At 43.7% G+C, this 21,738-nt stretch overlaps 1 protein-coding gene across 1 annotated transcript in view; it reads right to left on the bottom strand.

The window, feature by feature from the left end:
- Positions 1 to 2,795: 2,795 nt before the first annotated feature.
- Positions 2,796 to 21,738, bottom strand: part of osbpl10b (oxysterol binding protein-like 10b) — a 60,839-nt gene continuing 41,896 nt past the window's right edge. Inside the window, exons 8-13 of the mRNA XM_071532638.1 lie at positions 19,019 to 19,171; positions 14,722 to 15,262; positions 9,013 to 9,199; positions 8,387 to 8,569; positions 4,177 to 4,330; positions 2,796 to 3,529 (exon numbers count right to left, since the gene is read on the bottom strand). Of these exons, the coding sequence (XP_071388739.1) occupies positions 3,485 to 3,529; positions 4,177 to 4,330; positions 8,387 to 8,569; positions 9,013 to 9,199; positions 14,722 to 15,262; positions 19,019 to 19,171 (1,263 nt within the window). The 3' untranslated portion in view covers positions 2,796 to 3,484. The remainder of the gene's footprint in view (positions 3,530 to 4,176; positions 4,331 to 8,386; positions 8,570 to 9,012; positions 9,200 to 14,721; positions 15,263 to 19,018; positions 19,172 to 21,738) is intronic.

Raw genomic sequence — 21,738 nt, 5'->3', positions numbered from 1 at the left:
AATCACAACCAATACCATATTCAAATGATCACAGATGTCCCCACTTAAACGGATCAATATACCACACTCCTCAATCTCAAATCAACTTTCACAAATGTTAAGTGTAACTTCTCTTTGCCTCAAGGTATCTTCATTTCTCTGAGCATCTTCCATCCATCTGCACAACTGATAGCAGAAATATACTCTAAGTTGAATGCAAGTGAATTTATTTACATTATGGGAAGATGGTAAAGCTTTGATTGTACTTGGGTTGGAATGCTGGAAAACTGATCTTTCTTTTCCAGCCAAACCGTTCACAAATCCATCACCATAATCAGTCTTGTGCTGAATTGCTGAAGTTTGACCTAAGATTCGAGTCACATTGCCACTCAAGCACCAAACTAGAACTGACTGACACTATTCTCAGTAGTTAACCCTTGAAATGTCTCCATCTTAATATTCTGTAGACTCTGAGATCTTGCCCTTCTCCCACTGCAACAACAAGGAAACTGAATTAAATGACCTTGGTCACAGTTCTGAGGCAATAGGCAGAAGGCAAAACATTAGGACAGTCTATAAAGTGGATGGATGGAGAAATGTGAGGAAGAAAGTGTTGAAAATGTTCTGTCTGGTGGAGATGAAAATTAGTAAAGGTCAGAACAGAGGTCATTGTAATCAGTTGTGTTCCTACTTTGGACCGCAATACATAAAGCTATTCACACACTTCATTTGAGCCTATTGTTCCTGTCTACTACTACCATTAAATAATAATAAATAGTAATTTTTCTGACTTCTTTGTTGTTGCCTCAGCTTCTCATCCTCGTCACTTAGCGATGGTGCTGCTTCATTCTGTTCAGCAGATGGCAGCACACACACACACACACACACACTGTAGAGCAACTGGGTGCAGAAGCAATGTTGCTCTCCTATGTGTACAGAAGCATATGCAGTGCATTCGAGTAGTACCTTCCAGATCAAACTTTATTATATCGATCTATGTTTACACTTATCTGAAAAAAGTAGCCAAGCACCCAAGAAAAGCAGACAGGAGGCCACTGTGTGATCGTCACAACGGATCTTTATTTTAAACAAATACAGATCTTGTTAAATCCCCCACCCCCTCCCCTGCCCCAGGATCTGGAGACTACCTTCTACAGTCAAGTGTTGCATAGGTTTGTTCTCTATACGGCCGGGTGAACGGGACAAGGTGTTTGGTTGGTTATTTGGTTGGTCAAAGCTCCATGGTGACGCTGCGGTGCTGCCCACTAGAAACATTCACGTTGCAAATGAACTGAAATGTAAAAAGAATCATTTTCCAAATCACCTTAGCACTAAATCTGTTTCTGCCACTGATTCAAAATAGAGAAAAAAAAAATGTTTTCAATGAGGAGATGATTTTAGGAGGCCAGCTACTTACATATTGAGATGGTCCATAAAAAAGAGAAGGGTGACTTTAATCAAGTACGCTAACAACATTTCCCAGTCTGAGACTCCCATAAGCACCTGACTATTGTAATCCAATGGACAAAGATAATATTCCTGCTAAGATAGTTCACACCTCACTCACCACAGTTGTGTCTACAAAGTGTACAACAGTGCTTATCAGTTTTACATAAGGCAAACACACACACATACACCTGTCATTCACGCACATATAAACCATGACTTATGATCCATGTGGTGAAAATGCAGGTGTTCCACATACTAGACTTTGTAATGTTATAAGGTCAAAGGTCAAAACACCAGAAGTGCTGCCTTGACCTATCACTGGCTGCTTTATTTTATGAAACTATGGAGTCTACTAGCAGATTGGAGTTTTAGCATTACGAAGCTGGAGGCAGAAATAATCTCACTGGTTGAGTTAAACATCAGTGGGCGGGGCCAAAGAACCACAGATTTCCAGAGCGCAACTGGCAAATTTAACTCATAATATTAACTACCAACTCTCTTACCTTTTGCTGTTTTCAAGAGGCTTCAGTGCTTAGCCAAAGAAACTGTGGTTCTCCAGCCAGTGAGATTTACTGCAACCAATGAGATTACTTCTGCCTCCTTTGAATATTTTTACATCTAAAACTCTAATCTGCAGTCTACTAACTAGTCCAAGAGAAGCTTTTATTTGTAACAGTGGCTTAGTGGTAGTTGAGGTGTGTATAATTCTTTGAGGGAGGTAAACTGTGATGCCAGCATCTTATATGATTTCAGTGGTAATTAGACTGATGAATGTAAAAGACAAATGTAAGCTATATCCCCCGAGAAAGAAATGGATAAGCTCCATTACACCTCTTCCTCTGTTTGATTAAAACTCTTGATTGGAGAGACGAGAACAGTCTCTCTCCATGAGTAAATTATATAAGCTGTTGTTTCCCCAAACTGCTTCCTGTTTGTGGCTGTGTCATCTGAGGATTTCACCCTGCTGTGTGTCCCAGTGTGCTTTCTTGTATCTACAGTACAGGCAAGTATCTATTTAACCTTAATCCTAAAGCTAATGTTTCTCAAAATGTGGGATCAAACTGTAACAGAGAAGGAGAGGGAGATTTACCGCTTTAAAAATGAATGTTCCACTGACAAAAAACCACAGATTCTCATGCTGTGGGCATGGTTTAAATAGTTTAACAGTTCATTGGAGGTTTTCACTGGGTGGAGGTGGGATGAATTATGTCAGTGAAAGCGAACCTTAACCTGATAAATGTATGTAGCTCAAGGACGGAGCTTTTTCCCCCACATGAATATAAAGGAAGAGTTCAAGTAGAATATAATCCCCCCCCCCCACCCAAAAAAAAAGCTTCTCCCTCGCATTAAGTTTTAATGAGCTCCATTACTGAGAGTGGGCTGGCGGCTCCCACCCAAAATGAAATCTACATTCTACATCGCTCTCTATGTGTTCCATGAAATGTGCGCAGGGCAGGGCTGTTTTTCAAAGTGGCTAAATACAGTAGATCACCCCTTCATTCACTCTTACAAACACACATAAAAACACACACACAGTGCACACTCTTTATACATTGCTTGTTTACACTCTAAATTATACAGTGGATTGTGCAAAAAACTCCTGTGACCAACGCCGCTGTTCGGTACATTGTGCAAACAACTAAAAAGTGGGAGGGGCAGTAGTATGTGTACATGTTCTTCTGGTATTTGGATCTACTGGATAGAAAAAAACATAACTGTCCCATTATATTCAGTCTAACTCTACTTGTGTCCCGTCTGAATAATCTCCAAAATGGCGACGCTTGTGTAAATCCTCGGCTCACCGGGGGGGGGGGAGCGGACGCGTTTCTGATTGGACGCCGGGACGCGATGAGCTCGCCGCTCGCTCGTCCCGTTTCCCCTCCTGTTCGTCTTTGGCACCTCTCGCAGAAAAGTCTCCTCTGTCTGTTTTCACCTCCTCCTCAGACTCATCCTTTCTTCTTCCTCTTCTTCTTCCCGACGGCTGGATGGCCCGCCTGCTCCGATCGGCCCCGGCTGCCCTCGGGGGGGGACAGACAGCTGCACGCGGGGCTCCTGGTCAGTGGGTTTTCCACAGGGGGTTGTGGTACACCCAGCCCTCACCCTGGGCACACACACACACACACACACAGGATATAGAGTCAAAAATGGTTCACTTCCTCCGTCTCATTCTGCACTGGCAGAATGAAACTGGCAGCATATCAAAGCTTAAATACAAGCTTTAATAAAATGTCCCCAGTCAGTCTGAGGCTGAAGTTGCTGACCAGGGATCAGCTTACCTGCTCTGTTCCCCGACCCAAATGATTAGTGGAGGAACATCAGCATATCTGGGCCAAACCTCTCCATAGACCTCACAAGATTTGATGTGCATGCGGCAGCACTTCACTTGAAGTTGTGCTCATAAGGCATGAAAAGGCATCATAAGCACATTGTAAGTGCATTGCAAGTGCATGATAATTATTAGCATCAGAGTATATGATAAACCCCATGTGCAAAACTGTTTGGGGCTTGGATACATAATGTGGCTGTATGGTTACTGACATGATACTGGACTGAATGTGATTTTCTGCTGTTTTCTGATGATTCTACTGTAAGAAAAGCTTGTCTATATTTCTAATGGGCTTCTAATCTGCTCACACTTCAAGTAAAGTGTTTCCACGCATTCTTATTTACTTATTCATTCACTTTTGAATTCTCGACCATTTTAAATCCCCTCTGAGAAAGTGAATGTCACCGTGTCCTCCTCCTCACCTCCTTGATAAAATATTTGGGTTTCCACGGTGTCTTGGTGGCGGCTCTCTGTTTGCCCTCGCTGCGCTGCCGCTCCTCCAGACGGTGTTTGTGTTCCGTGGCGGCGTCCATGTTTCCTGCCTTCAGCGACGCCGTCACATGCTGCCAAAGACGCCTGGACACAGGGAAAACACAGCAACAATGTTGTTCTAATTAGTGTTGGGGAACAAGGAAAACATAACACAGCTCTTACCACATAGTTTAAGGATTCTGTCATGAGCAAACGGTTTCTTACACTTGCTCTGTTACATGTGCTCAGTATATTCTGGGGCAGATGACCCAAAAATTCATACAAACAGCTGGATCTATATGCTCAATCAACCACACACACACACACTAAGGCACACATATAGACATAGATAAACATATAGACATATATACATAGAGAGATAGTAAATGAGTCCAGTCCCTAGTCCCCATTCACACATCTTACCAGGTCCAGCAAGCAGTGAGACGCTCGTCAGAATGGCTTTAATAGGAGCTGCAACCTGCCCTCATCTGACCCACAATGCACCAGGCAGAGCTCTGTACAGCACAGCACACGGGCCACCTATCCTCTGACTCCAGTCTCTCAACCTCAGCACCCATTAAGGAATACTTCTCTCTTCAATGACATTTAAAACAAGGTAATTCATGGAGTAGGCTCCCCCCGCCTGGCAAATGAATTGCCTCATGGGGGGGGGGGGTATTAAGGTGATGATACATGGGAACCGTTTTGTGGGAATGGAGACAAGCCTTCAGCAGAGATGGTGACAAAAAATCCATGTGGATAACATAGTGGGCTACAAGAAACTGAAGTATAATTAGAACTTAAGTAAATCATTTTAAAAGTATAATTAAAAAAACATTTAGTCAAAAAACTCTATTTTCCTCTAAATGTTGTCCAAGAATTCAAATTATCACACTATACAGACTATTTCCCAGCTCTGTGTGTGTGTGTGTGTGTGTGTGTGTGTGTGTGTGTGAGTGTGAGTGTGTGACCGACTGCATCAAAGTCTCCCTCTGTCATACGACTAAGAAGACATCATGGGGCTGCTCTGCTGGTTCATATTTCTTTCCACTCTATTTCATGATTCACATCACTATGAAAAATGGCATCAAACCAGTCTGAGGCTGATATTGAGGCTGACAGTGCTGTCAAGAGACTGTCCAATCACAGTTTTTAGACCGGGTTTCTCATCACGTGTAACATGTTTCCAAACAGCCTCCCTCTTCATGTCACACACGTGCATGTTCTCCTCCTTATTACATAAAAATTGCATGACTTATGGAGCAGCTGAACACCTAATTACCATCCAGCACATGGGAAGGAGACGGAGGAGCGAGACCTGAGGGCCTGGTATGAGAGGAGAGGAGAGGAGAGGAGAGGAGAGGAGAGGAGAGAAGAGAAGAGAAGAGAAGAGAAGAGAAGAGAAGAGAAGAGAAGAGAAGAGAAGAGAAGAGAAGAGAGAAAACATCCTGGCCCTCCCAAACAAAGCCACAGCCATGTGAAACTGTACGTTAACTTCAGAATATGAGTTATGATCCACATCATAATCTCGAAAGCCACTTCAAACAGTGGCAAACATGAAAGTGGAGAAAACACACACAGGCACACAGGAAGGATAGAGGGAGGAGATGGAGGATGGAGGGAGGAGAGGGACCCTGAGTGTGTGTGAGTGTGTGTGTGAAGAGTCCAGATGGGAGAGTGAAGGAGGCAGGTGCACCAACATCATGTCATGGTGCAGGTGATAATTACTTCATCATAACTTGGAGTCGACTTAATTACACTGCGCATCATCCTGTCCTATCACTGCCTGTGTATAGAATATAGAATTCCCTCCCAACCTCAGTCTCAAAGTTAAGTGATGAGAATATACTGTAGACACCAAAATCATCCATGTGTCCCTGGTAGATAATTGGCTCTGCTGCTTCATGCTAACACTTTAGCATTCAGTATGTTGAGTGATAGTAGGCGACTAGCATTATCTCAAAAGTGAGAATATACAAAGTTGTAGCTGCTCCAAAGCTAAATAGTAAGTCATTTTAAATGATATGCAGCTAAGTCTGGCAGTTTTGTATGGGAGATTGGTAAATTTACACAACATATGATACAAAAATAAAAAACTGTTATGAAAAACCAGGGCTACATCAGCTATACTGTGTTAATAATATTGATTTAATGAATCTACAGGCCATATAATAACAACCACAAATGATTTATGAAAAAGTTTCTTATATTGTTTCAGTTTCTTCTGCATTATCCTTTAGATAATGCTAGTCTCCTACAATTGCCCAGAGTCACACATAGTGTAGCTAAAGTGTTAGCATGGAGCACCAGAGCCAATGATCTACCAGGGACACATGATGTTGGGGTTAGACCAACAGACCGATCTGCCCAAAGGGTTAGGCTCTAAAAATAATATTCAATAATCAAAGGAAAGGTCATAATGTCTAGCCAAAAATAAGTGTTTCCGAACCAGGTCATCTAAAGAAAGCTTGACATTTCACATTTCTGCGTGTGTGACTGTTAATTAACCATCAGATCAAATTAAGGTCGGTCAGTCAGTCAGACCGCTGTGAAAAATCTCTCTCTCTCCCTCTCTCTCTCTCACACACACACACACACACACACACACACACACACACACACACAGGCAGGGGAGTGTCCCCCTCTCAGTGAAGTGTGTCAGATTACTAAAGCTAGCTATCTAGCTCCACCCCACACTGCCCTCTCATCCTCTCTGACAGTCCGTCTGAGGAATTAAGCACAGCCAGATCTTTCCCGGACATCCAGAGGACACACAGGCTCACAAGTTAGGGCTCTGTCACAAATTTGATGTTTGCTTTATGAGACTGAATGCTATGTTGTATTATTCACTTTCTGTTACGAGACAGGTGAGTGACAATATACTCTTCTATGGGCTACAGTATCCTATCCTGTCATATCCTATCCTTTTTATTACATTACATTAAATTTTATCCAGAGCAGAGTCACAGGGGGCTGGATCCTATCCCAGCATGCATTGGGTAGAAGGCAGAGAAAAGCCCTGGAATATATATTGTCAGTCCATCACATGGCTAACACACACCTATGGGTCATTTAGGCTCCAATCCACCTGTTTTGTGTTTGGACTGTGGGAAGAAACCCATGTGAACAAGCTGCACACAGAAAGGCCGGGTCTTCTCACTATGAGGCGACAATGTTAACACTGAGCCAGACTACAATTAATATGCCACAAATTACATCTAATTGACTTGATCGTAGTTAATGAAGTCATTCTCTACTTTCCACTTCTTAATTGTGCTAAAAGCCATCCGAAGAGCTGTTGATCACTCTACACTTGAGTAAGTGCTATTAAGCGCAACTTAATAGCTTTTTACATCCACGCACAAAGGCACGCCGGCACGTGCTCGCATACACACAGATCTTTGTAAAGGCGGTTAATATAGCTGGAAGATATTTGCTGGCAGGGCTGATCTGCTGGGGCTACTATGTTAATCCCTGGTAAGAGGCTTGTATCTGTGTCAGGAAACCTGTTTCACTTACATCAGCCCTATAAACCTCTAACCTCTGCTTTCCCCCTGCCTGCTGGATCTGAGACTGAGCACCGACTTTCACCTCAACACCTCAGAACCAGCTGCAATGCCTGTTTGACAAGAAGATGATGATAACATATAAATCAGCCAAAAGCTATTCTTCTTTTCAAAAAGCAGAGCACGTTTGAATATTTTAATGTCTATAAGCTATAAGAGGGTGATAGAACGCTAAACCGAGAGGATTATAGCACATCAAATAGAGACTGAAACATTAGGATGCAATTAATTTGAATCCGCTCTGCAAAAGATAATAAGCACTGGTGATCAGATAGGTGACAATTCTCACAGAATCAGTCATCTTCCCTTATTCATGGCTTCACTTTTTTTTTAATACTTTTTATAGCATTTCTGAATTAGGGACAAAAAGTGAACGCAATATAGATTCATGGATTAACATCATTACTGGAAGTTTCTAATCAATATCAATCAATATCTGGCAGGCATACTTTTTTTCCAAATTATTCATTCATTCGTGCCTGTTTAGCCACCAGACGCCCCAAGCCTTCACACTTCAAATGTCACATTAAATCTGAGTAAGAGACAGAAACACAAAGCGAGTACATGAAACTCCAACTGACTTGAATCCACTCACCGTGACTCGTACTGGCCCTGCCTCTCCAGGGGCCGGATCTTCTTCTTGATGATTGGCAGTTTGGAGGTGTCAATCACCTTGGTCTCCCCGCTGCTGTAGGTGAACTCCAGCGTCCCGTTCCACTCGCCCTGGGCCTTGCATACGATGGTCCCCGTCTGGTTGTGCTTCACCTCCGCTGTGACTCTGTTAGAGATCAGCATCGCTTTCATAAGATCGTTTGACTGTATTTCCTCTTTAGTAGATGACATTCAACAGAGTGACGGAAACATGAGAAAAACAAAGCCAGAGAGCAATATGCAACACAGGTGGTGAGCCACATTTACACCCATGTTTTTTTAGTTTATTTAAAGGTGTTATATGCAGCATTTCAACAGGTCATTACCACATTCATTTTCAGACATTAGCATAATTATTGTGAGTAAATGAGACCATCGCAGAGAAGATTGGCAGGCCTGTGCTGGATGTTACATTGTGTACCAATGTCATCTCAAACATGGTCTCATTTGTTTACAGTAATAATGCCGTAAAGTCATGCAGTTCAGAAATTCATAATGTGATAGTCATATAGACATTATTAGATAGACATTTGCATAGATATACACACACACACACACACACACACCCACCTGTGTACTTTTCCCCCATAGAAGGGCTTGGTGTGGAAGGTGACAGTGGCGGAGTAGCCGCTCTTGGCACAGCTGATGGTGACCTTTCCCCCCAGCTCCACCCAGGGCACGGTGAGGATGGAGCGGGCGTAGGCACAGGGCAGCGTGAACACATACTCCTCATCGTGCTCCAACAGGTACAGCACACCTGGGACAGAGAGAGAGAGAGAGAGGGCAGAGAGAGAGTGACTGTGACTGAAACGTAGATACTGGGTAGCCAGACAGAGAGAGATACAGAGAGAGACGGACTGTAACCAAAAGCACAGTCAAAATGAGAGCCAGAGGTTCAATAAGTGCACCGATGGAGCCGATACCAGAGCCAAACACAGCCACATTACCCCTCTCTGTATTGGATTATCATCCCTTAATATGCTCTTTAGTAATTGTATCATCCACTGGTACATCTACATGGTAACTACTGCTGCAAAGATTAAATGGGCTTCAGGCCAGCTGTACATGGAGATTAAAAGCCTCCAGTTGGAAATAACCACTAAAATTCCTAATAAGTAAAATACAAACCACAACAAAATACAGCTTCTTATGCTTTGGAAGTTGTTACGGCCATGGCCGTACCCCCAGAAGATTCCTTAGTGTTTCCTTGTGTTTCCCCTTCCCTCTGTCTCTCTCTCTATGTTTTGTGTGTGTGTATTGGCGTGGGCGTGGTCTCCCTTCCTCGTTCTCCTGGCTCCCGGCGCTGCTCATCCTGCACACCTGTCTGCAATCGGTTTGGCTTGTCTCCCTGCCTGCCTGCCAGCAACCTCCCAGCCTCCAAGCTCCCCCTGCCTGCCACGCTTCCCCTCATCCCAAGCTCATGCCAAGCCCCGCTCCTCCCTTACAATAAAACCTTTTCCTTACCCACACCACCCTGTCCGTGTCCTGTGTTTGGGTCCCACCTGTGTTCATAACAGAGGTGAGGTTACTGTACTGCTAACAGAATGAGACAAACCAGTGTGATGCAATGGAAGGGGCTGACATCCCTCTTGTTATAACCCCTTATTTTTAAAGAGAGAGAGGAAAAAAAACATTCTGGCGAGGTAGGCTAACCTGAAGTTGAAACTACAGTTAGAATACGGTACTGGAATAAAGATGTGTATTACTTGCAAAGTAAAATGTTGCCTGTTCAGTGTAATCTTCCTTTGTGATAAACAACCAGCAGATTTCCAGTGAAATCTGACCCGGTGGCACACAATGTAAAATGCAGTGAAGAGGCCGGTAGAGGCTGCCAATCTTAATGATGCTCTCATTTGTTTACAGTAATTATGCTAATGTCTCAAAATGAATGTGGCGATGATTTACTGATGTTAAAATGCTACACATGCCACCCTTAAATGTGAACAAATCAAATACATCAAACACCTGTTACAAATGTGCAAATATACTGGGCCACAATTTCGATTCTGATTCTTGCTCTAACACTGACGTCAATTCTGATTTATTTCTGATTCAATTCTGATTTCGATTCTGATTCTAATGTCGCCTCTAATTCTGTCTGTCCCCCCCCTTCCTCCCTCCCTCCCTCCCTGGTAGTTATATAACAGACAGCTGTCCTGTGTCCAATCTGCTGCCGAGGGCCCAGGTCTGACACATCCACATCTGTTTCCCCAAGACAGGAGAGGAGGTAGAGACACACACAAACACACACACTCACACACACACACACACACACACACACACAAACACAAACACACACACACACACACACTGCTCTCTCTGCACTCCTCCTGAAGGACCCAGCGGTATGTTGCAGGAAGCACATATGAAATGTGCACGGTCAGCAACTTGAGCATTTCTTTCCTATGGTGTGTGCATGTGTGCGCGCGTGTGTGTGTTCATTCATGTGTGCATATGTGTGTTATAGTACATCTGTGCTTTTGTGTGCGTTCATTTGGGAGTGCATGCATGTGTGTGTGTGTGTGTGTGTGTGTGTGTGTGTGTATGTGTGTGTGTGTGACAGAGCAGCACATGGTGCAGTCAACCATGCTCACGCCATTGCTGCACAGGGACCTAACACCATATTTATCCAGGCTGATATAAACTCTCTTTTAACAGAGAGATGCACTAACAGCAGTATCAGTGAGTAACTAACACTGTATGTGGCTGTCAGTAGATATGCATTCTGAAGTCTACACATTGAAGGCTTTACTATGAAGAACACATAAGACAGCATGCATGAGGACACAGTGAAATATAAGTTCAAAGGTGTCTTATGGCACTGCTGAGACTAAATGTATGCATCTTTATATGAGTTCAATGTGATTTAAAATACAGAGGAGCTTACTGAAAGCATCAAGTGTAAAGTCTTTTTTAATGTAATAGCTATTTTTATTCATTTCATTTATATTTAGCCAGGCAGACCGATTAAGTCTTATTAACAATTATTCCATTACAAAAAATGGAGGCCATTCAGGACGGCAAGGGATTTGGTTTTGACTTTGCCAACCAGCCATCCAGGACAGTGAGGACATGGGTGTTAATGACTTCAAATGCTAATTATTCCTGCTGTGACAACTTTGCTTTCCGCAACCAAACAGCTGGCAATCCCCAAAAGCATCTTAGTTCTCCTGAGATTAACTTGATTCCATAATACAGCGGTAGCCAAACGCCGTGCAACTGCCCTACATCACTACTGCAGGCTGCTGCTGCCTACTGTTTCAGATGGAATGAAGATCTGAAAAGGCATATTGTAACACAAAACATATATCTCTCAATCAACTGAGTTCCATGTCCGTCCTTTTACTTGTATATTGTGTTCTCTGAAATATATCTGCTCTCTGAAAAGTCATTATTTTCAGGAATCAAGAAAAGTCTGTTCAATTTCACATTTACACCCATTGCATTCTGACATTTCATAACGTATTTTCAATGCTTAGTCTTGGTTCTAAGGTCTTGAAACATTTTCTGCATGTGTAAAACAATGTCATCAGTCAATTTCAAAAAATAAACCAAAAAGCAAAATTATACTGTCCCATTCCTCCATGTGTAATTGTCTAAACCAAATCACCCGGACTCCCCGCATTTTATCTCACAGAAATACTTTATTACTGTCTCATTACCTAATTAAGCCTTTTCACCACCAACTGTGACTCACTGTTTACACCCAGGAAGGGATAGTAGTACACAGGCTCGCGCACACACACACACACACACACACACACACACACACACACACTCACTCCATATGAGACTCAGTGTTCTTCGGCTGACTCATTAGCATATTGTACTCCACTACCACTCATGGGGGTGAGGAGTGCTGAGGCTCACTGCTAATTAATGCTTAATGCTGGCCTAATTACAGCTAGGCTTAATTGGCCCACGGCTAAGGCTACCGCGCTAGCCCGGTTTTCTCTGCTCACATACACACACATATAGAAACACAGAATATGTGCTACTTCTGCACACCCAAACTCACACCAACACACATCATGCACACACACGATCCCACTTTACTACCTCTCTCTCTTGCTCTCTGTCTGTCTCTCTCTCTCTCTCACACACACACCTCCTCCCTAGGTAATCACAAGTGTAAAATGTCAAAAACTCCCCACTACTCCCCAAATGTGCTGAGCAGGACAAAAGAAACCCAGCATGTGTAACATTATGCTATAGTTCTAATAAAATTCATCACTGCACACAGTCTGCATGCACCCGCACACACACACACATACACACACACACACACACACACACACACACACTAAGTTCACGTAGCGAACAGCTGCAGACTGTCAAACAGTAATATTTGCACCAGTTAGCAATGTGTCCCTGAGGTAGAGACATGTGGAATTGCAACAATAACTGAAGAGGTGAACATGCTGCTATGGGCATGGACAGAACGCTAATGCTGCTGTCAGATAAGACTTACAATACATCTTCAAAAAGCAAACTTTGCATGAATTAATAAAAAGCCAGTAGTTTCAGACTGAAAATTATACCATTGGTTTTGGATTTCATGGTTTGTAAGTTCATGAAAGCAGTAGAACTCATAAAGGACCGTTTAAACCTTTAATCTGTAAGTACAACATGAAAATGATCATTCCTTCTGCAGCGCTAAGCTACATTATACAGTATAACTGACTCCATTATGAAATAGAAGGTATTTTGGAGGTATTACTGAGAGGGTCTCTGCTATTTAAAACCTCTTGTACTTTGTGGGATTTGGTATTTTAAACATGGTTTATACTTGTAGATAAGCTTGCAAGGAGGAAGTCCCCTCCAATTCACTTTTCTCACGGTAATACACTGCAGCTCTATATTTGGACTCCTATCATGGTAATACAAGTCTAGCAGTAGCACATTTCTGCGAATGAGTATTATGCATAGCAGACTGTCATTTTTGGAAGTCATTTTGTATCTCAACACAATATTTTGTTATTCAAAGTATTGCACTATTGCAATGTTCTGTGCCATAAACATACACCCACACAAAAAAGACATGTAGAATCTATCAAATTATCTTCATTGTCTTTCCCGTGCAGTATTGTACATTGTATTCATTGAATTGAGTGCAGTGGGTCTTGAGAATGAGTCTTGCTTCACCAAACATTGCCTTTAAATAGCACCTATTACCGACACGTTGAAACATCGGCCTATTCCATGGGTGTCTGCCAGGCAATTAAACGCTACGCTCAATCTTGATGTGATTACTTTGGATTAAACATAACATTTAAAGCCTTAAATACAATTGAACACCTCCTAATTACACTGTGGAGAACGGCCAAGTGAATCAGCGAGTTGTGAGTCATGTTGAACACGTTAGTAATCAGAGACAACATCAACGGGACAATGCATCTATTGCGTCTGTCTTGGTAGCTTAACACAGCACAAAGGACACCAGGTTGAACGTTAGAGACATAAACTATGTGTGTTTTCCAATTATATCATTATCACGTATTGTGATTATATACAGACAGAAGCTGCTATCAGATAATCACTCCTATTGTTACATACCTTGTGCACAGGGGCTGAAGGGAACTTAAAAACACAAAGAATGCCTCTGTAACCCTCGTCCCTTCCAAACAAGCACACTGAAGGGTTCTGGCAGAGTGGAGGATCATTTTAGTCCAGTCAAATAATCCAATGGGCTCCAATCATGTTACCATGGAGGACCAAGACTCTGCAGGATTTCACTCCAACCAAACACTACAGTATTTCCACCCTCTCTGATTAAAGTGCTAATTAATTAAATAAGATGCTGTAGGGTTTGTTTGAAAACCTGCAGACACTTGGTTCTCCATGAAAGTAATCTACAAGTGTCAGTGACCTAGACCAGTGGTTCCCAACCCAGTCCTCAAGGACTCCCTGTCCTGCAAGTTTTTATTCTACAGTAACTCTACGCCTGATCCAATTAAGGGCCACACACATTCATGCCTGCCCTGTTCAGGTAGATCTGTCTCTACTGCTCTGTCTCTGTCTCTACTACAACCAATCAGTATTAAGACCTTAGTGGGATCAGCTGTGCAAGAGTAGAGCTGGAACAAAAACTTGCAGGACGGGCAGTCCTTGGAACTTGGGAACCATTGACCTAGACAAAGATGGGATGGTCTTTTTTCCTGACTGGTAGGTGTTTTTCAAAATTCAGTCAGACACACTCGTCTTTAGAACCTGCAGTGCTTTAGGGAGGTATCTGTGCACCTCAAATAACATTCAACTTTGAACTACACGCCTGCTTACCTTCCCCGACCATGGAGACTCCAACGGACATGCCCATGAACTTGCTCTTGGTCCAGACATGAGTGTTGACACACATCCTCCTCTCCTTGCACTCGCAGTAGAAGCCCGACACAGGCGGGTGGTGGGACACCTGCTCCGCCACGAACCGAACACGATAGCAGTCCGAGTGACCGCTCCCACCGCCGCCCCCGTCCGTCCCCCTCTGCGAGGACCCCGGGGCGGCAGCAGGTGCGGCCGTGGGCGCCGAGTTGACCAAGTTGGGACCGGTCGAGTTGTTAGTCCTGAGAGGTCGGACGCGGTCCCGAGGCACGTCCCAGGAACATCGGAAGTTCTCGCCCAGGATGGGGTTGTAGGGCTTCTTGGCCACGGCGCCTTTGCGGCCCTCGTGGAAGGCGGTCAGGTAGTACTCGACGAAGCGGACGATGCGGTCCTCAGGAGTGGAGCCGGCGGTGATGGAAAGGAACATGTCAGGGTGGGCCATGAAGTTGGCGTACATCTCTAGCAGGGAGCGCTTCTCCAGGATGAAGGTAGGGAGCACCACCTGAGAGAGGGACAGACAGGCGGGACAGAGAGATGAACTACAAGTACAATTGATTCTGTATCAGGTGTGGCCTTTGTGCAGACTGAAGTTTTCTACCACCATGCTTGACATTTGCACTGTTTTGCTGGATTAGAGTAGGGGTCCTGAGCAGTCCCAAGGTATCTGGGACCTCCAGGGGTGCCACTCCAAAACATCAGGGTAGGTGTTACGACTGTTTGAGGCAATAGAACTACCTTAGAGAGATCAACAAATAAGCAAACCACAAACCCAAGCCTGATATCTAATGGTGAAAAGCAGGGTACTGAACTCCTCATCTGCTATTGGCTGATCTTTGATGCCAGGTGATCTTTCTATAGAGTACAACAGGTGGTGACATCACCTGGCACCAAAGATCAGCCAATAGCAGATGACCAGTTCAGTAGCATGCTTTTCACCATTAGATGTCAGGCTTCACACAGATTTGGGTTCGGGGTTTAGTTACTCTTTTACAATCAACTGTAGATATGTTTAGTTCTTTTGAAGAAAATGACAATGAATTAAACACAATTCTTCTGGCCTAAATGATGAGCAATATGTTATGTTTGTAGTGAGGTGCTGGTGCTTCAAACATACAGTACAAAATGTTTTCCAAAGGTAGGCTGAAGGAGCGCTCAGTCCGGGGAACTGAGGGGGCTTGAAGCTCTTTGTGCCCTGATGAAGGAGCCTGTGTGGGCCACTAAAGATGATTGAAGGGAACACGTTGCCATGCTGAACATTTTTTTCCCCATTGTGATGAGCAATAATGTGTCTGATAATACATGCCTATAATCTATGGATGGGGGTGTGTGAAGGTAAAAACAAGGACAAGAGGAGGCCTGAGGAAAAACAAATAGAAACCGGCGGAATAGAGGGAAGTAGGAGAAAATAGAGGAAGAGAGATGTGGATATGTCATGTCAATGTCAGACATCTGAGAAGCACTTGATGGATAATGACTAGTGTAAGTAAAGGCTTGATAAATGTGAAGCGCAGGTGTAGGCACACACACATCCACACACAAACACACACAAACACACACACACACCTCAACTCCCAGCTAATCCTTGATAAATCAATAAAGTGTCATCATGGTAACTCGGACAGAGGGCTGTCTGACATCTGCTGCTGTTTATAAATAAATGTGTGTGTGTGTGTGTGTGTGTGAGAGAGAGAAAGAGAGAGAGACGTGCTGGGGCCAGCGGTAGATCAATAGTCCAATAGTGAGCGCTCTCTCTCCTCATCTCTTGCCTGACAAACATCATTATATTCATCCCTTCCATTCATCCTTTCTCTCTCTCTTTCTCTTTCTCTCTCTTCCTCTCTCTCCCCCCACCCCCGTCTCTCTCTCTCTCTCTCTCTCTCGCTCTTTCTCTCTCTCTCCCTACCAGCCTGAGAAGAGAAAGCACCTGCACTGACCTACACTCAGCTCCACTAACAGCAGAAAAGGCTGAGAAGTGCAATGTGTGTGTATGTGAGTGTGTAGGTTTGTGCATGACTGGGGCAAGCACTATCACAACAGAGTGAAAGGGAAAGATGATCTAGATCTAAAAAATAACAAAAAACAAAACCTCATGTCTGTTTTTTGATAAAGCGACTGACAGGCCTGTTGCAGCGTGAATGTTGATGTGAGCATTGATTCCTGTTCTATGGCCTCATGCTTTTATCAGCATACAGTCATCAGCAGTGAGAGAGACATCAGAGAGGCACAACACCCTTTATTACACTTCTGCATCAGCTCATCTCCATATTTATTGTGGATTATATGAAGGCAGAATAGAATAGAACAGAAATGAACCAAACCAAACCAAGTCAAACCAAATAGAACAGAACAGGACCAAACCAAACTATGCCAAACCAAATAAAACAGAACAGAACCAAACCAAGCAAATACCAAGTAGAATAGAATAAAATAGAAACAGAACCCAACAGAACAGAACAGAACAGAACTTCTTGAATGCTAACTACATGTTCACGTTGCATGACATGGCACAGCGTTATCTGAAAGAAATGTGAGTGCTTGTAAAGTAGGTTATAACTCCACTGAGCCATTATCAAGGACTTCTCTCAAAACGCAGAATAATAGAATTACAAAACTAACTATCGCTCATCAGGTTACATAAACCCAACCCTGTTACACAACCGGACTGTCCATCCGCTGCCTCCCTCCTTCCAGAGGGCCAGAGTCACAACATCGATCCCTCTCACACTGCAACAGAACCAGTCAATGTGGACACAGACATGAACAAATGGATGGATGGATGTCCACGTCTAAACGGTTGGATGGATAATTAGATCATATGAACGGACAGCTGGATCACGAGGATCCCCCCCCCCCAGCCCCTCCACACTGCCTCCCCAGCCTGCTGTGGAAACTACAAGGTCTCAGGTGTTAGAGGTGAAAATCCCCTGCTGTTCCTGTCCTTCGATCAGCACATTATCCCTGTTAGCCAGAGCACCGGGCCAGCAGTAATCAGACTGGGCTCACTGGTCTGAGAGAACGGCGTGTCTGACGACAGCACATGGGGTTTGGAAAGAGTCACCGCAATCACCTGAGCACGAGCTGTCTGACTGCTGATTAGAACTAAACACCAGAGAGAGGGAAGGAGTGGAGGAAAACAGAGGAAGAAGAGAACCAGAGAGAGAGAGAGAGAGAGAGAGAGAGAGAGAGAGAGAGAGAGAGAAGGAATACGACCAAAACAACAGGCCTGAAAATAACAAGGAAACGAAATAAGGCCTGTGTGTTACCTATTTGGCATCTATGGTATGACATTTTACAAGAGCATGAGACCCAGACAGATAAACAAATCAGGAAAGGGCAGAAAAACAGATCAGTGTTTGGAAACCATTCAGATTTCTAACAAACGTATTATAGTTCTAGGTTCTGATTTTGTAAACTATTGGTTAGGGCCAAAAATGGGTTGTGGGCAAATTTCTGCAAGTCTCCACATGACAAAAATATTAATATTGTCACTGTCGGGAGAAAATCATGAGGATTACATGCTCCTCTATGGGTTCACAAAATTCTACAACCTTTGGGGTGATGAAACCTTTTCAAAACCACTTAGATAAACTCAAAAATGCATGGTGGGAAAGCTAAAAACAAGGCTGCTTTTCTTAGTTCCTAAGAAGTTAAAACTTTGGAGATACAAGATTTTCACCCGATAACAGCAATATGGTTTAATGATCCTGCATCTTGAGATGCTAGACAGAAGTTTTCTCCTTTCTCAGCTCTAGGCTCAAAAAGTTTAAGAACCCATCTTATATTTTATTGTATAAACAGTTTCCAAAATGTTTTCAGCATTTTCACATCACATCACATCTTCCAGGTGAGATGATGGCACAGGCAAAAAAGTAAAGAGGGTATACGATGGACTGAGCAGATGGAGGCTGGGAAACTGGTCCACTAAATAAATAATGTCTCTCTTTCAAAAGTTCGCTGGATAGAGTTTTAGAGTCAGCATCACCTGGCCGTCTTCTCTCAGCCATCTGCAGTGGAGATAAAAGCTGTGTGACAGGACATCCTGCCGGCTCACTGGGCTCAGGCACAGGCCGGCTATTTGCAATGCTGAATTTGAATCTTGACCTTTGTCGCATATCACACATAGATCAGGGTGCGGACTCAGCTACAGAGCAGGGGCAGAGGCTTGAACCCGGGTCTTCTGGTTGAAGGACTCACTAGTCACCATGCTGCCCCCCTAAAAAAAAACCCCCAAATAATCTAAACAGAACCAGGCTCTTACCCGTGTGAGGTCCATGCCCAGTTTGAGCTGGGACAGCAGGTGGAGGATGATGCTGCGCTGGTCGTCCAGAACGCCCAGGTCCTCCTCCTCGTTGTCCTCCGTGTCCGTGGTCTCCTCGCTGGGGTCTAGGGCCTCCGGGCTGCTGGACTGGCCCTGCTGCTGCCCCTGCTGGAACAGACAACAACCATCAGTACCGCTGAATGTAGGCTAATGCTGTAAAATACTGCAGGGGTGCAGACAGACGCAGGCGGATGAAATGCACGACCCAATGGGGCTGGATTGTCTTGTGTTGAGATTTTAAAGGCATATTTCTTGTATTCCTTGTTATTGTCTTACCAGATTTATTGTCTGGACCATCACTTGACTCTATTCTTTATCACTAAGCGGTGAGTTATTGTTTCTGTTTGCTGTTTTAACTTGGTTCAACATGGAGGCGGGGAGCTACAAGTCTGTTCCCTTCCCTCATTCTCACCTTTGGCATTAAATCCATATTAGACCGTAGATAATTCAACCACAAAAAAGGACCGACTTCATCTCACTGCTTTTGACTGTAACTTGTCATGAAGACTGATGTCTGCCTTGAGGACATGAAGTCATGGAAGGCTGAAGGTCAATAGCGTGATCACCTGGGTCTGAGAAGAGATAACCATCTTATTCCTTTCTTTACCCTCCCTTCCTTCCATCATTTCCCCTCTTCTGTCTGCTCCTTTGCCTATTTACTGTGCTGTACATACTCAGCTGGAGCGTGAAATTAACCTGAAAAACGGGGCAGGACGGCCTCTCGCTCGCTGCCCGCGCATCTTCAGACAAAGTGCAAGGGGATATCTGGATAAACCCATGTCATCAAACAATTATTACTTCAATGGAAAAGGAAAGACAAATCGATAAAATGAAGAAAGAATCTGATGTTGTAATGAATAGAAGAAACTGCTGAGGATTAAGCCTCAGTATTAGTTGTGTCTATTTAGTTCAAGCATTGCTGTGAGCTTTCTGAGATTCCTGAGATCCCCCTGCCTTTCCCCTGTCCAGCCTCCCAGCACTCTGCAGCTAACAGGCTAATGTGTTTGGATCCTCCATCGGCAGCAGCTGAGGCGAAAGAGAGCCATACACTTATTGTTCCTAATGCATAATGTAAGGAAGCGCAGCCAGGCCCCAAAGCATTGAGGGGACTGAAAAGAAAGCCTTTCTCTGTCCCATTTGTTTCTGGGTTGTTGTTTTTTTGCTCTCTTTCTTCTCTCAGGGTTGATTTTCCTCTCTCTCTATGGGAAGCAGAAAAGGAGGGAAGGAAATCATATGACCAACAGAGGCATCTTGTTAGAGAGAGAGAAGTCTCACCACATCACTGAAGACTGGCAGGAAAGATGAAAAATAGGGCAAGACTCAAATCCACAATCTCATGATGACATGGTGTGCACCTTAGTTTACTTTGTACAAGTCCACACCTATAAGAGTTCATTTAACACTTTAATTTTGTTTTGAACAGAGCCATATCTGCTCTATGAGTGGACAAACAACTCTCCAATCAACACTTAGTAGGAACTAGTTTGATGAAGTCAATGCTGGTTCATCCATCTTTCTCTCTCTAGAGGGTGGGCTTGAGATCCAGCAGGTAAAACCTCTGTCAACAGAAGGGCCAAAGCTGGACTTGGAGATCTAGTAGTCTGTAGCTGAGCCTAACACACGTTCTTTATATTATCTTCAACACTCTCTTTTGTCTTATTCTTAGCTGTATCCAATTCTCTGCTGCTGCGACGACTCCATTCTAAAGCTTCATCCAGTCTTATCTTATCTAACAGGACTTTGAGGACAAAATGTATCTTTTGAGTGACTTTTCTTTACAATTTTTTGCTCCCAGGTTTTTATTTTTGTCTGTGTTCTGACTCAAAATGCAAGTAAATACAAATGAATAAAAGCATGTTTAGGCTCAGCTGGATAATGCTTGGGGAAACCCTGACACAATCCAGTCCAGTCTCTGAATCGCAGAAGCTCCCTGAGGTCAAGCCACCCTGGCAGGCACCTACCGGATGAAGTGAATGGAGCATCTCGGCCTTCGGCTCTCTGCTCTCACTTATCTGCGCCCAGCTCTCTCTGCTATCTGGTCTGGCCGCCTGGCAGCTACAGGACTGTCTGATACAGCTGAATATTTCATACGCTAAAGCCTAGAACTGCTTTAACGCTCCCTCTCCCCCCTCTGTACCTCTCAGTATATTTAGGTGATTATTCTGAAACTAATGGGATGACGAGAACAAAGAAGCCAAATCAGTAGAACTTGATACAGAACTAAACTAGATGGCACTCAGTAGAGCGCACACCTCCGCCAATGCTATGCAACTGTCAAGATATGCCAGTTCCACATGCAGAATTTTCACCAAAAGTAAATAATTTCTTCCATACCACATTACCAACTCGTTTCACATTTTCAAGACTGGACCTGAAATGGGACATGAGATCTGTCTGTTAAAATTATAGCAACTTTTAAGCATTTTATCACGATAAGCCAATTATCACGACACCACATGGCAAATCAGCACTATATCTGTTCAGTTTCCGGTAGGGCCGCCCTTCTACCACTTAAGTTTTGAAAAAATTAGCAGGGCAGTTTTGTCTAAACAGGAAATGAGCTCTCCACTGCCCCCATGTTGTTTGATCGGGCCAATAATGGAGGGTTTGCCTCTTCTTATGTCGGCCACAAAGTTTGTTGGTGTTACGTGAATCTGTTC

This window comes from Centroberyx affinis, unplaced genomic scaffold (genome assembly GCF_046629955.1).
Source record: "Centroberyx affinis isolate AG114_WGS23_722 - 3 ecotype Tasmania unplaced genomic scaffold, CSIRO-AGI_Caff_v1 ptg002231l_1, whole genome shotgun sequence".
NCBI lineage: Eukaryota > Metazoa > Chordata > Actinopteri > Beryciformes > Berycidae > Centroberyx > Centroberyx affinis.
This window is presented reverse-complemented; position numbering and strand designations above follow the sequence as displayed.